The 13,780-nt window shown below is 38.0% G+C and overlaps 1 protein-coding gene across 8 annotated transcripts in view; it reads left to right on the top strand.

Moving 5' to 3' along the window:
- The window catches only part of fryl.L (FRY like transcription coactivator L homeolog), a 211,861-nt gene that overhangs the window by 48,908 nt on the left and 149,173 nt on the right, over positions 1 to 13,780 (top strand). For 3 of the 8 annotated variants that reach the window (XM_018229741.2, XM_018229725.2, XM_041588808.1), the window contains exon 1: positions 12,051 to 12,728. In XM_018229741.2, coding sequence (XP_018085230.1) covers positions 12,530 to 12,728 — 199 coding nt within the window. In that variant the 5' untranslated portion in view covers positions 12,051 to 12,529. Of the gene's footprint in view, positions 1 to 7,409; positions 7,535 to 12,049; positions 12,729 to 13,780 lie in introns of those variants that run through there. The other 5 variants (XM_041588844.1, XM_041588838.1, XM_041588816.1 and 2 more) reach the window with 3 other exon arrangements.

The following is a 13,780-nucleotide window of genomic DNA, read 5'->3' as shown; positions in this document are numbered from 1 at the left end:
GGAACGAACAAGTATTGCTTTCATTTGGAATTACATTTACAATCAAATTGAAATCTGTAATTCACCTTTACGTTAACTTTTAATACATTCTATATTGTCCTGTTCTTGGCAACTTTTCAATTGGTCTTCATTTTGTATTGTTTTTTTAATTATTTCCCGCAATTTATTGTTATACAAGTAGATGACCTGCGTTCTTCCGGATAAGGGGTCTTTCCGTAATTTGGGTTTCATATCTTAAGTCTACTAAAAAGACTCCAATGAACTGGTAAGCTAAGAAGTTCAGATGGTAAAATATTTTCTTAAAAAATCAGGCCAGTCCTGAGCAAAACTCTCCTTTAATAAACTGTCACCCAGCAGTTTTAATACAACTGTCACCCAGCAGATCCTATATGCCATCTTCTCTGCTCACCCTTACACTGCCTTGAAACCCGCAGTTTGGGGATCCCTTGACTAGGAGTTCTATCTAACATGTTTGCCTGCCTGTGTAATCTTCCTTTTATTATGGCTTTGGCCAAATGAAAGCTGGTTTTCACAGAATTTTAGACACTATCTACTATACAGCAGTAGACTTACCATGACAGTGTTTCCTATTGCTGGGACAGGACTAAATGACACATCCTTAATAGGTACAAATGACTTTATAGAAAGTTTCTGGTATGCCTGTGCTGTTTCCTAGGGTGGTGGTTGTTTTGTTTCCATTTTAACAGATTATAAGTGCATATAACAGAATTACGGGCAATGCTAGCTTCATGTGCATCAGTGAATACATGTTACGAAAAAGAGAAAAATCTGCTTTTTATAGCTGCATCAGCCCATTCTTCCTGCAGAGTATTTAGCACCCCCCACCCCTGAGCATTTTGTTGGTTCAGCTCTGGTACCACTGAATGGGCAGGCTCATCAAAACAGATGCAGACAAAAGCTGCTGAAATGGACACTGATCCGCTGAAGCTATAAAAATCTCTGCTCGGGGCTGACGTCAGTGATAAGAAGTGATTATGCTTGCAGCAGGAAGGTGTGCAGTACGGGTGACGAACGGAGGGGAAAGAAAATGTGAATTAAATTTAGAACCGAGCATTCTGAGAAAATTATCCTGATGATCTAAAAATTTAAACCGCAAGGAATTTGCAATGCCCAGATTCCACAGCTCTCTAGATGCCATGGAAAATGCCCTCCCCAGACCATGGGTGCCATCTGTTCTGGATTTTATAGGAATAAAAGTCATAAAGCTGTCCTTGTGTAGATTTGCTGTTTGGAGCCAAACTGATGTTCCATTCCACAGTGTTGGCTGAAAGTAATCTGACCAACCTATAAAAATCCTACCAATATGGTTTAATAGCCTGTTGACCTGTTATGAGCCCTATATCTGCAAAATCTGTTGTCTGCATGGCATGCACCATGTCCTATGATATAATTGTTTGGATGTCACCAACTTTTTGCTCTTCTATATATTGCTTGGCCACCGGAGGGCACTCTGTGTTTAAGCCTGTATGTGAGGTCAGCACAATCATGGCAGCTCCCATATTAAAGGGGTTGTTCACCTTCCAAACACTTTTTTGGTTGAGTTGTTTTCAGATTGTTGTCCAAATGTAAAGACTTTTTTTTTTTCAATTGCTTTCCATTTTTTTATTTTTTTACCATTTTTACAAAATCTAAGTTTAAAGTTTAAGATTTCTGTCTCTGGTGTATCAGTCTGGCAGCTCAGTAATTCAGGTGCAGATTCTGTTTTTCAACGTTTCTCAGCAGCATCTCTGGAGTATTAACAACTATTGTATCAATTCTCACAGCTGCCTTTAATGAAAATCAGGGATTCTGCTCAGCAGGGACAAAGATAAGAAATGTATCAACTAAATGTATAAATTTAGAAGAGAGGGTCGGCGACCCCCCTCCCAGAGCAGCTTTAGAAAGGTGAAAAATTACACTTACACTTCAACATTAGAAAATGGGCACACATAGAAAATAGAAAGTAATTGGGAAAAAGTATTTTTTTGTGTACTATCTGAAATCAACTGAACTGAAAAAAGTGTTAGAAGGTGAACAATCCCTTTAAATGAATATCTATCTATCTATCTATCTATCTATCTATCTATCTATCTATCTATCTATCTATCTATCTATCATCTACAGATACTTATGGGTCAAAGAATCTGCTAGACTGAACATTTAGGGGCATATTTATCAAGGGTCAAATTTTGAATTTAAAAAACTTCAAAATTCAAATTCAAATGGTCGAATAGGTCCGTTTTCGATCAAAATGGGCCCGTATTCGGCCAAATTCAAATCATATGAATCAAAGGAATAGCACATTCACATTTTCCCAAAAAAAAAACTTTTCAAAGTCCACCAATTGACTCCAAATAGGTTCTAGGAGGTCAGCCATAGGCTAAAACGACAATTTGGCAGGTTTTAGATGGCGAATGGTCGAAGCCGAATTTTTAAAGAGACAGTACATGATAAATTTCGATATTCAAAATTTATGAATTTTTTTCAAATTTGAATCGAATTTGGTCTATTCCCTAGTCAAAGTACACAAAAAATAGCTCGAAATTCAAATTTTTTTCATTCGAAAATTCACCTCGAACTTTGATAAATCTGCCCCTTATAGTAAAACAGTGAATGAGCACTCTGCTTATAAATAGTGTATATTGTCCCTTTAACTTGACATAATCAGCCTTTCTCTTTGATGGGGACACCATTAAATCATATTGCACGAAGTCTTTGTTATATTTTTGCGTCCCTTTTTTTAATATAACAACATAAAGAATAATAAATGAAATAATAATAAAATAGAATAAATAATAGAAATAACCTACTGTTATTTCTGAGGCTGCCGATATTCCTCAAGCTCCTGTCCTATTGATCACACATTATTATGCAGACTAGCACTAGTTACCCCTGCAATTAGGAAGAACCTCTGTCCTTTAAAATGAACAGTGTTAAAATAAAAGAACCCCAAAAAATGAAGTGAAGCTTTCCCATTAATAATTTGTATAAATCATTTTTGCTCAATTGATATGACACCAGAGCACTGTTACTATAAAATTGTAGGTAGACAGACTGTGAACAATTCAGTCTACACCTGAACCCACTATTTATATGAGACAACACAAGACTTGTGTAATGAGTCTTATCTAAGTGTTGCATTCTCAGCCAATACTTCTGAGCGCTGTTTAAGGAGTAGTCAACTATGTTCAAAGCCTTCTCTGTTAGGGAGCAGAGGTTTCCCCTTCTGACATCTAGAACAGCTGCTTTTACCCAAACACTGGCCCTTTTCATGTCTGCAGCACTTGTGTGCCTATGGCAGTCTAGTCTCATGTGTCACTACACAGGTTTAGCATCTGTTCCTCAGTTTCGCAACAAGGTAAGGAGTCTGTTGAACTGAGCAGGATTCCATTCTTGAGCTTAAAGGGGAAGTAAACTTTATTTAAATGGGTGGTTCACCTTTATATTACCTTTAGTATGTTATAGAAATACTAATTCTAAGCAACTTTTTAACTAATTAAAAAAAAAAATTTCATAGTTTTTAAATTATTCGCCCTTTTCTTATGACTCTCCATCTTTCAAATGAGGGTCACTGACCCCATTTAAAAATGTATGCTCTGTAAGGCTACACATTTATAGTTATTGCTACTTTTTATAACTCCTCTTTCTATCCAGGCCCTCTCCTAATCATGTTTCAGTCTCTTATTCAAATGAATGCATGGTTGCTAGAGTAATTTGGACCCTAGTAGCCAGACCCTAGTAGCTGAAATTGTAGAGCTGCTGAATAAAAAGCTATATAACTCAAAAACCACAAATAATAAAACATTGAAATATCCAAACCTCTGGTTCAGACCTGATAATGCTGACGTTTTCCTGAGTGTAGAAGTGGTGCAAATGGTTAATTTGCAAGGCTGCAAGTACATAGACTGGTCAGTGATAGATTAGTAATAGTATAGGTATGGGATGCATTATCCAGAAACCCATTTTCGAGACAGCTCTGAATTACAGCAATGCAGTCTCCCATAGACTCCATTTTATCCAAATAAGTCAAATTTTTAAAAGCTATTTCCTTTTCTCTGTAATAATAAAACCGTAGCTTGAGCCAAACTAAGATATAATTAATATTGGAAGCAAAAGCAGCCTATTGGGTTTATTTAATGTTTACATGATTTCTAGTAGAAATAAGACATGAAGATCCAAATCACGAAAAGATCCATTCTCCGGAAAACTCCAGGTCCCAATCGTTCTAAATAACAGGTCCCATACCTGTATATGCAGGTATGGGACCTACATATTCTCTGTTGGTAGAACCCACAATTTGCAGAGTTTTTCCTTTTAGTGGTGGACACAGAGTAGAGTTCCCTAATCTGGGTCGGAGTTATGATATTCCAAGACCATATATAATTGGTCTTCAGGTTTTTTAGTTATTTAGCTTTTTATTCAGCAGCTCTCCAGTTTGCAATTTCAACATTTGGTTGCTAGGGTCCAAATTACCCTAGCAATCATGAACTGATTTGATTATAGCTGGTCAAACACGAAGAGATCCGCTCGTCTGGCAACATCGCCAAACGAGGGATCTGTCCCCGATATGCCCACCAACGGCAGGGCTATATCGGGGTAATCTAAGACACTGGAGTATGAATAGAAGAGGGCCTGAATAAAAGGTAATTAAACAAAAGTAACAATAACAATACATCTGTAACCTTACAGAGAATTTGGTTTTTAGATGGGGCCAGTGACCCCCTTTTGAAAGCTGGAAAGAGTATGAAGAAGAAGGCAAATAATATAAGAACTATAAAAATTAAATAATGACCACTTGAAAATTTGCTTAAGGAACAGTTCAGTGTGAAAATAAAAACTGTGTAAATAGATAGGCTGTGCAAAATAAAAAATGTTTCTAATATAGTGAGTTATCCAAAAATGTAATGTATAAAGGCTGGAGTGACTGGACATCTAACATAATAGCCAGAACACTACTTCCTGCTTTTCAGATCTCTAACTCTGAGTTAGTCAGCGACTTGAAGGGGGGCCACATGGGACATAACTGTTCAGTGAGTTTGCAATTGATCCTCAGCATTCAGCTCAGATTCAAAAGCAACAGTTATGACCCATGTGCCCCCCCACAGTCTCTGATTGGTTCCTGCCTGGTAACCAGTCAGTATAACCCAAGAGAGCTGAAAAGCAGGAAGTAGTGTTCTTGCTATTTATACATTACATTTTATAGAAACATTTTTTATTTTGCACAGCCTGTCTATTTACCCAGTTTTTATTTTTACACTGAACAATTCCTTTAAAGGCGACCTACACTTTTAAAAAGCCACTGCAAGGAAACTGCATGTAAACACGTTTGAAAGAGTCCTTAGTTCCATATATGTAAATGCAGTCAAGTAAAATCAACATTTCCATGCTATTTCTTTTGGCCTTCAATCTGCATATTTTAGCAAGCGACCACAGTTATTACTTATAATCAGATAATGTTTTTATAAAAATTGTGCTTACATTTATGGCTCCTTTTCACGTTAACTTGGGTATACGTGGCATTGGTCATGTGTTTGGCAACATTTGATATCAACAATGTAAAGTTGATCTAAAGCATTAGGAATTTGAGTCTTCCATAAATGGCATTGGGAATTTGTATTTGTTGCTTCCGAGCTATTGGCTTGTCTGTTCCTGGGCTTGTAGTACCTCTCATCGAATCATGGGGGCGTAGCAGTTACATAATAAACTGCATGGATTGTCTTCCAGTTATGTTTTCTCTGTTTAGATCTATGTAGAGTAGCTCTGTACCCAATGGTAGTTTTTATCCAATAGCTTATGGACCCTGGGAAGGGCTGTAGGTCTGGACTTACCATCAGTTGGTATACTGGCCATAACCAAACCATGTGCCCACCACAGTGAGGAGAATGCCTTAAATTATACTATGTGACTTGTAGTAATATGAAGATTGTTAAAAGGGTGCAGTAGTGTGCTTACTGAACTTTTTGTAGCATAGTTCTGCTTATTTAATAAGTGGTATGTAAATAGAAGTAAATGTTTACCAGTGACTGATATGCAGACGGAATGAATGCAGTAGGTCGTTGCTGCCTCTGGCAAAACCTGAAAAAGGACCCAAAGGCCATTCATGAGCCTCAACGGACAGGATTCCCTCGAGGGACACTTTATCTGTCTGCACTGTCGTTTCTCATTCCTACCTGCACATGGCTATACAGAAATATTGCTTATGAAATAAATGGCATTGGACGAGTCTGAAAAGCATCCACGTTCATACTATTGTATAGACAGATTTTCTTGGTACAGAGTGATACTCTGAGACAATTTGCAGTTGGCTTTCATTAGGGATGCACTAAATCCCTGAATCCTTTGTGAAAGATTTGTCTGAATACCGAACCAACCCCTAATTTGCATATGTAAATCAGTGAGGGAGAGCAAAAAAGAGTGCAGCGTGTGGCTAAAAATCTTTTTACTTCCTTATTTTGTGACTAAAGTCACATGATTTTAAGGATTCAGATTCGGTTCAGCCAGGTACAAGAATTTGGGCCAAATCCTGGCTGAATACCGAACCAAATCCTGGATTCGGTGCATTCCTAGTTTGCATTTTTTGATTATTTGTGGTTTTTGAGTTATTTAGTTGTTTATGCAGCAGCTCTCTAGTTTACAATTTTTAGCAATGTGGTTACTAAGGTACAAATTACCCTAGCCACCATGCACTGATTTGAATGAGAGACTGGAATATGAACAGGAGAGGGGCCTGAATAGAAAGATGAGTAGGGATGTACCGAATCCAGGATTAGGCTCAGGATTCAGCCAAGATTCGAACTTTTTCAGCAGGGTTCAAGTTCGTCCGAATCCAAGTGCCTGGCTAAACTTAATCTGAATCAAAAAAATCACTACAGAACATGGAAGTAAAAAATTTTTTAACCACACACTGTGCACAGAGTTCTCTTCACCCCTTTCCCCCTAATTTGCATATGTAAATTAGAGTTGGGGATTCGGGATTTGGGCAAATCCTAAAATAGTGGATCCGGTGCAGCCCTAAAGATGATTAATAAAAAGTAGCAATAGTAATAGATTTAAAGCCTTACAGAATATTTTTTTTAGATGGGGTTAGTGACCCCCTATTTGAAAGCTGGAAAGAGTTGGAAGAAGGCAGCTAAAAATTCAAAAAACGCTAAAAAAAAATAAAAGATAAAAATGAAGGTTGAAAAGTTGCTTAGAATTAGCCATTCTAATCTCTAGTAAGCTAAAGTAAGAACTATTTCCATGAACTTCCGCTACCCAAGGGGCCTAAATGCTTAGGTTTATCAAACAGTAATAAAACCTCTCAGGCATTGAAGTGCTGAGCAGGGAAAGCCATGCCATCTTCTTGTGCTTTCAGAATCTATTATTGGGCTTATTTGCTTTTATGAAATAGTTTGTTTCTTTTTTTGCAGGAGCAGCTTAGTGTTTTCTGATGGTGCCGAGCCTTTCTTTCTACATTGCTGATCTGTTCAGGCTTCCCGATATTAAGATAGATGCACTGAACTCCAGCGCACCACCACTACTTGTCCCTCCTACTGTAAGTACCTACTGAAGTGATACTGTGCTTATCTTGAACTGTAAGAAGAAATAACAGGATAACCCTTGTGGTCTTTGGTTAAATCGCTGTTTCCTTCTAAACCTGTGTTGATTTTCATATAGGCCTTAGCCTAAGGGCAATAAGCCGTATGTTATTAGACTGATTCTTTCTTTCATGTTGCCATTAAGTAGGGAGAATATTTATAGCTTTATATCTTTATTCCAGCACCCCTAATGACACCTGATGATAATAGCATTGTTTAAATAGGGGAAAGAATTCAGATATTCAGGCCACAGACTACCTGTTTCCCTGTGTACAGTAAAAGGAAGGAAATTTAGCTTATGTTCTTTTGATGAAAGGAGACAGAATCGGTTTTCCTCCATCTTATTTAATACCGTTCATACTGGCTGACATTTACACCTGTTACAATAGAAAATTAGGAAAGCAACCTGCTCTTATTTCACTTGTATCATTGTGTAGTATGACTTCCCAGGTGCCTACTGTTCTCAGTGATCTGCTGCCATTCACACCAGGGCATAATGAATAATATACCAGTTTTCAGAAAATATCATGTGTCTTATGTTCTATCATTGGTTTAGTTTATCTTATACCACATCAGAAAACTTTTTAACGCTTGATTCTAACTTGTATCTTTCTTAGTGCTTTGTGTAGTGGACAGAGCAGAAGGGCATTGTTCAATTCGGCAAGCAGTGTTGCTTTAATAAAGGGTTACCTATAACTAACTTTTAGATTTTTATTCAGCAGCTCTCCAGTTTGCAGTTTCAGCAATATGGTTTCTATGGTCCAAATTACCCTAGCAAGAGACTGTAATATGAATAGGAGAGGGCCAGAATAGAAAGATGAGTAATAAAAAGTAGCAATAACTATATATTTTTAGCTTTACAAAGCATTTGTTTTCATTAGGAGGCAGTGACCCCCAGTGAGAGCTGGAAAGTGTCAGAAGAAAAAAAGCAAATAATTCAAAAACTATAAAAAAAAAAAAGACAAAAACTGAAAGCCAACTGAAAAACTATCTAGGAGAAAGAAAAGAGAAAATGTTAATGAGCGATATTAGAGAAAAAACCCTTTCATAATGCATATTACAAAAACAACTCACTCCAATAATCATTTAAACCGCCTGGGTTTAAACTATTATACATTCAGAATTGGTGTACTTGGCCAAACTGCCTGACCAAATCTGGTCATGTTAAAGGGATACTGTCATGGAAAAAACAAAATTTTCAAAACGCATCAGTTAATAGTGCTGCTCCAGCAGAATTCTGCACTGAAATCCATTTCTCAAAAGAGCAAACAGATTTTTTTATATTCAATTTTGAAATGGAACTAGACATTTTGTCAATTTCCCAGCTGCTCCTGGTCATGTGACTTGTGCCTGCACTTTAGGAGAGAAATGCTTTCTGGCAGGCTGCTGTTTTTCCTTCTCAATGTAACTGAATGTGTCTCAGTGGGACATGGGTTTTTACTATTGAGTGTTGTTCTTAGATCTACCAGGCAGTTGTTATCTTGTGTTAGGGAGCTGTTATCTGGTTACCTTCCCATTGTTCTTTTGTTTGGCTGCTGGGGGGAAAAGGGAGGGGGTGATATCACTGCAACTTGCAGTACAGCAGTAAAGAGTGACTGAAGTTTATCAGAGCACAAGTCACATGACTTGGGGCAGCTGGGAAATTGACAATATGCCTAGCCCCATGTCAGAATTCAAAATTGAATATAAAAAAATCTTTTTGCTCTTTTGAGAAATGGATTTCAGTGCAGAATTCTGCTGGAGCAGCACTATTAACTGATTCATTTTTTTCCCCATGACAGTATCCCTTTAAGGTTACATTTTGGCTGTGAGTGGGTTGTTGGCATAGAAATAAATAGGAACATTTTGAGTGCATCTATACTTTTCAAACAAATTCAAGGTGTGCTTCCTAATACTTCTTTACATTTAATAAATGCGATTTTGAATTATGAATATGAGCCGGTTTGAAGAAGTTATTTTTATGATTCCCAATTGCTGCACCTCTCACCCACATTCTCAAAAGTGCTGGTGGCGTTTAGCCAAAAAAGTGGTGTTAGTGACTTGCCAATAGTCATACAGGCGGAAACTTGTCTCTTGTTTGGAAATCTATAGCTTTCATTTCCTACCTTGCCGCCTCTTTATGAGCCTGTTCATAGTGGTTATTGTTGGTTTAAGTGGGTTCGTAGTAGGCCATGGTATGACTTATTGCCCATATCCTGGTTCAAAGTATTCTTCTGTATTTGTGTGAATGAAACCCCACCCCGTGAGTAAGGGACTTGCACATTGTCAGAGTATTTTGCATGACAGTTGATGACAGGGGAATAACACTTGTAAGCTGCACATTCAAACATTAGGTCCATATGAAAGTAAATAGTTGTTTTAAGGGTTCGATTTTCTCACAGTCCTGAAGGGGGGGGGGCTGTGATATCCGCGTAGCTAGTTGTGCTGCCTTCCAGACTTTAGCACTGTTGTTGTTATGAAAAAAATATATATATATAGTATAGGTTTGGGATTCATTATCCGTAAACCAGTTATCCAGAAAGTTCACGGAAAGGCCATTTCCCATAGACTCCATTTTAATCAAATAACTGAAATCTTTCAAAAATGATTCACCTTTTCTCTGTAATAATAAAGCAGTACCTTGTACTTGATCCCAACTAAGATATAATTAATCCTTATTGGAAGCAATGGAAGCAAAACCAGCCTATTGGGTTTATTTAATGTCTTTATGATTACTCAGCAAGTCAAGTTGTTTTAGAATTACTTATATTGGATATACCATGACCTGTATGAATGAAAATCTTTATAGTCACATCTATATGATTATTGTAGCAGAGTTTAGGGGGCAAATTTACTTATGGTCGAATATCGACGGTTAATTAACCCTCGATATTCGACTGTCGAAGTTAAATCCTTCGAATATCGAAGTCGAAGGATTTACCGCAATTCGTTCGATTGAATGATCGAATGAAAAATCTTTATATCGAATGATTAAATCCTTAGAATCGTTCGATTCGAAGGATTTTAATCCATCGATCGAACGATTTTTCTTCGACCCAAAAAAGATTGCAAAGCCTATGGGGACCTAACATTGACTTTGGTAGGTTTTAGGTGGCGAACTAGGGGGTCGAAGTTTTTTTTTTTAAAGAGACAGTACTTCGTCTATCGAATGGTCGAAAAGTCGAACGATTTTTGTTCGAATTGTTCGATTCGAAGTCGTAGTTGAAGGTTGAAGTAGCCCATTCGATGGTTGAAGTAGCCAAAAAAAACCATTAGAAATTCAAAGTTTTTTATATTCTATTCCTTCACTCGAGCTAAGTAAATGGGCCCCTAGGTATCAAGATGCAAATTGTGGAAACAGGTCCCGAACATTCTGGATAACAGGCCCCATACCTGTACATGAATTATTATTATTGTTGTTGTTATTATTATCATCATTATAATCATTATTATTATCATCATTATTATTATTATATACAATGAAACCTTAATTGTGCATCCCCTGATTTTAAGTTTTCCCTCATTTTACATTGATGTTTTGTGGCCCCACCTATATATTATGTATTATACATTTTCCTGATTTTACATTTTCCTGGTCCCCTGAAAAACGTAAAATGGGGGTTCTACAGTATAAACAAAAACATCATCATATCTGCATATTTGTATGTGAAAACCTCAATTTTGCATCCCCCTGATTTTAAATTTATATAATGCATAATTCATGTCCCTGATTTTACGTTTTCACAGATTTCAGTCCCTTATAAAACTTAAAAGTGGAGGCTACTATTTTTATGATCGCTTACGGCATTTAAAGTTGTAGTTGAGCAACATTAGGTGGTGCACGCCAAACCAGACCCAGGGAGTGCAGGTCAAACCAGACTCCAAAACCCCAGCTCTGAAAATGATAATGTAAGGTTTTTTGTTTTTTTAATCCATTTTTTGCATTAAAGGAATTATTCAGTGTAAAAATAAAAAACAGGGTAAATAGATAGCTGTGCAGAATAAAAAATGTTTCTGATTTAGTTAGTCAAAAATGTAATGTATAAAAGGCTGGAGTGACTGAATGTCTAACATAATAGCCTGAACACTAATTCCTGCTTTGCAGCTCTCTTGGTTTCCACTGATTGGTTACCAGGCAGTTACCAATCAGTGACTCGAGGGGCAGCCACATGGGTCATAAATGTTTGCTTTTCAGTCTGAGCTGCATGCTAAGGATCAATTGCAAATTTATTAAACCGCTATGTCCCATGTGCCCCCCCCCCCTTTCAAGTCGCTGACTAACTCAGAGTTAGAGAGCTTAAGCAAAGCAGGAAGTAGCTTTCTGGCTATTATGTTAGACATCAGTCTATAGCCTTTATACATTATATTTTTGGATAACTAACTATATTAGAAGCATTTTTTATTTTGCACAGCCTATCTATTTACTTCATTTTTATTTTTTACACCGAGGACATTTCATCTGCACATTTTCTGTTCTTTTTAGCAGTGTGTTGCCTATTTATTTTGTGGTGAGAAGCAAGAAGTATATGGGGACGGACGGTGTGACACTGAGATGCAGTGGGTGCGCAGGGGAATGGAGAGATTGATAAGGCTTATCTCCTAGGGCAGACTTATACTCCTCCCTGGAAGTCCTTGCCCGTGGCTAACACAAGGGCCCCTCGGTACCTGCTGTTGGTGGAGTCCGTGCTGTTCCCAGTAGTTAGGCGGGTGACAGTGTCTTTTCTTTATTGTGGAGACTATTGTGCGAGGTTGTTATCTCACAGCTTGTAAAGTACGTTGGGTTGAGAATCTGCTTCATCACAGCTGATTATTGACCTGTGCTTGTCTGGCACGCCCAGGTTCACACTGACATCAGCACCTTAATGTTAGTGCAAGGAAGTATTTGCACACACCTCACTCTGGCTGTGCCTCCTGCTGCTGCTGCTGCTGCTGCTGCTCTCAACGCTCTCTTGGTGTCAGTGATGTGATCGAAGATGGATTTTCTGAAAAAAGTGGTGCCCTCCGCCGTTTCCGGAGAGGTGGTCTTGGATATTGGGAGCACGTTACGGGAAAGTTCACCCAGACTGCTAAAGATGAGAAGAGTCAGTCTGTTCTCCTTAGGGCAGACCATCGATGAGGACCATGAAGTGGATTTCCAGAAGCCTAACAACAGGCCCCGGAGGAGACCTCTAGGTATTATTTAACATAGAATAATGAGTAGACTGAGCTGCAGGGGCACGTGAATGTGCATGCTTCCTGAGGGTGAGCTCATTTACTGGTTTGCATGGCATCTCTTCTTTCTGTGGAATTATTGTTTTTTTCTATTTATGCACAGGATGTTCCAAAAAAAAAAAAAAAAAGAATATTTATTGGCAGCCCTCCAGCTGTTATTTAACTATAGCTCCCAGCGTGCACAACAGCTGAAGTCTTTTGGGTGTTTCTAGGGACAACTAAGAGGCTTCAGGTTGAACATCCTTGAGTTAGAGTTTATTTTGTTTAAGTTGCTCTTGCATCAACTTCAGGTTGTATCATTTGTATCTAGTGTTGCGGAAGCTGGGTAAGATTCCGACTTCCCATATATACATCTGCATGTTGTATGTCCTGTGAATATGTGTTTGTGTGCTGCCGTGGTGCTGCTGGCACATTAGCCAAGCAGGGGAAAAGTACACCTTTTGTAAGTTCATCAATCAGCTTTACTTAAACAGGACTTTGGGAGGGAAGTGTTTGCTTTAGGTGGTTTGAGATTGGCCCTTAGTATTTACACCCATGATTGCCATGTTTATTGTGGACGGTATTTAGCTGAAAGTGAAAGGGATTCGTTTTTTTTTTTTGCCTTTGGGAGGTGCTGTAACATTAATTAAGTCATTATTAAAGGGTAACTGTAGCCGCAGCCAGCAGCAAGGAATACTGGAAGTATCACAGTATCACGCATCCACAGAAAGTGTCATTATTGCCACTATTTATTTGGTTCATTTTTTATGGAAAAACTGTAATTCTTGTCTTGCTATTTGACAATGCTGGATACTAAAATAGAGGCTTTTGCTTTTTTTTTTCTTATGATCAAAATGACATTTTGATTGCTGCACTCAAATTGAAATACACAATCCAATTTAGTGCTGAATTGAACCCAGTAATGATTTGCTCTTTGCATAGAGACCGGTGACACCAGCTCAGCTCAGCAGGTTGGATAAAGGAACCCCTGCAGCTCTTATGTCAGACTTAATGGGGCAAGAACTCACTCTCGC

Source organism: Xenopus laevis, chromosome 1L (assembly GCF_017654675.1).
Source record: "Xenopus laevis strain J_2021 chromosome 1L, Xenopus_laevis_v10.1, whole genome shotgun sequence".
Classification (NCBI taxonomy): domain Eukaryota; kingdom Metazoa; phylum Chordata; class Amphibia; order Anura; family Pipidae; genus Xenopus; species Xenopus laevis.
This window is presented reverse-complemented; position numbering and strand designations above follow the sequence as displayed.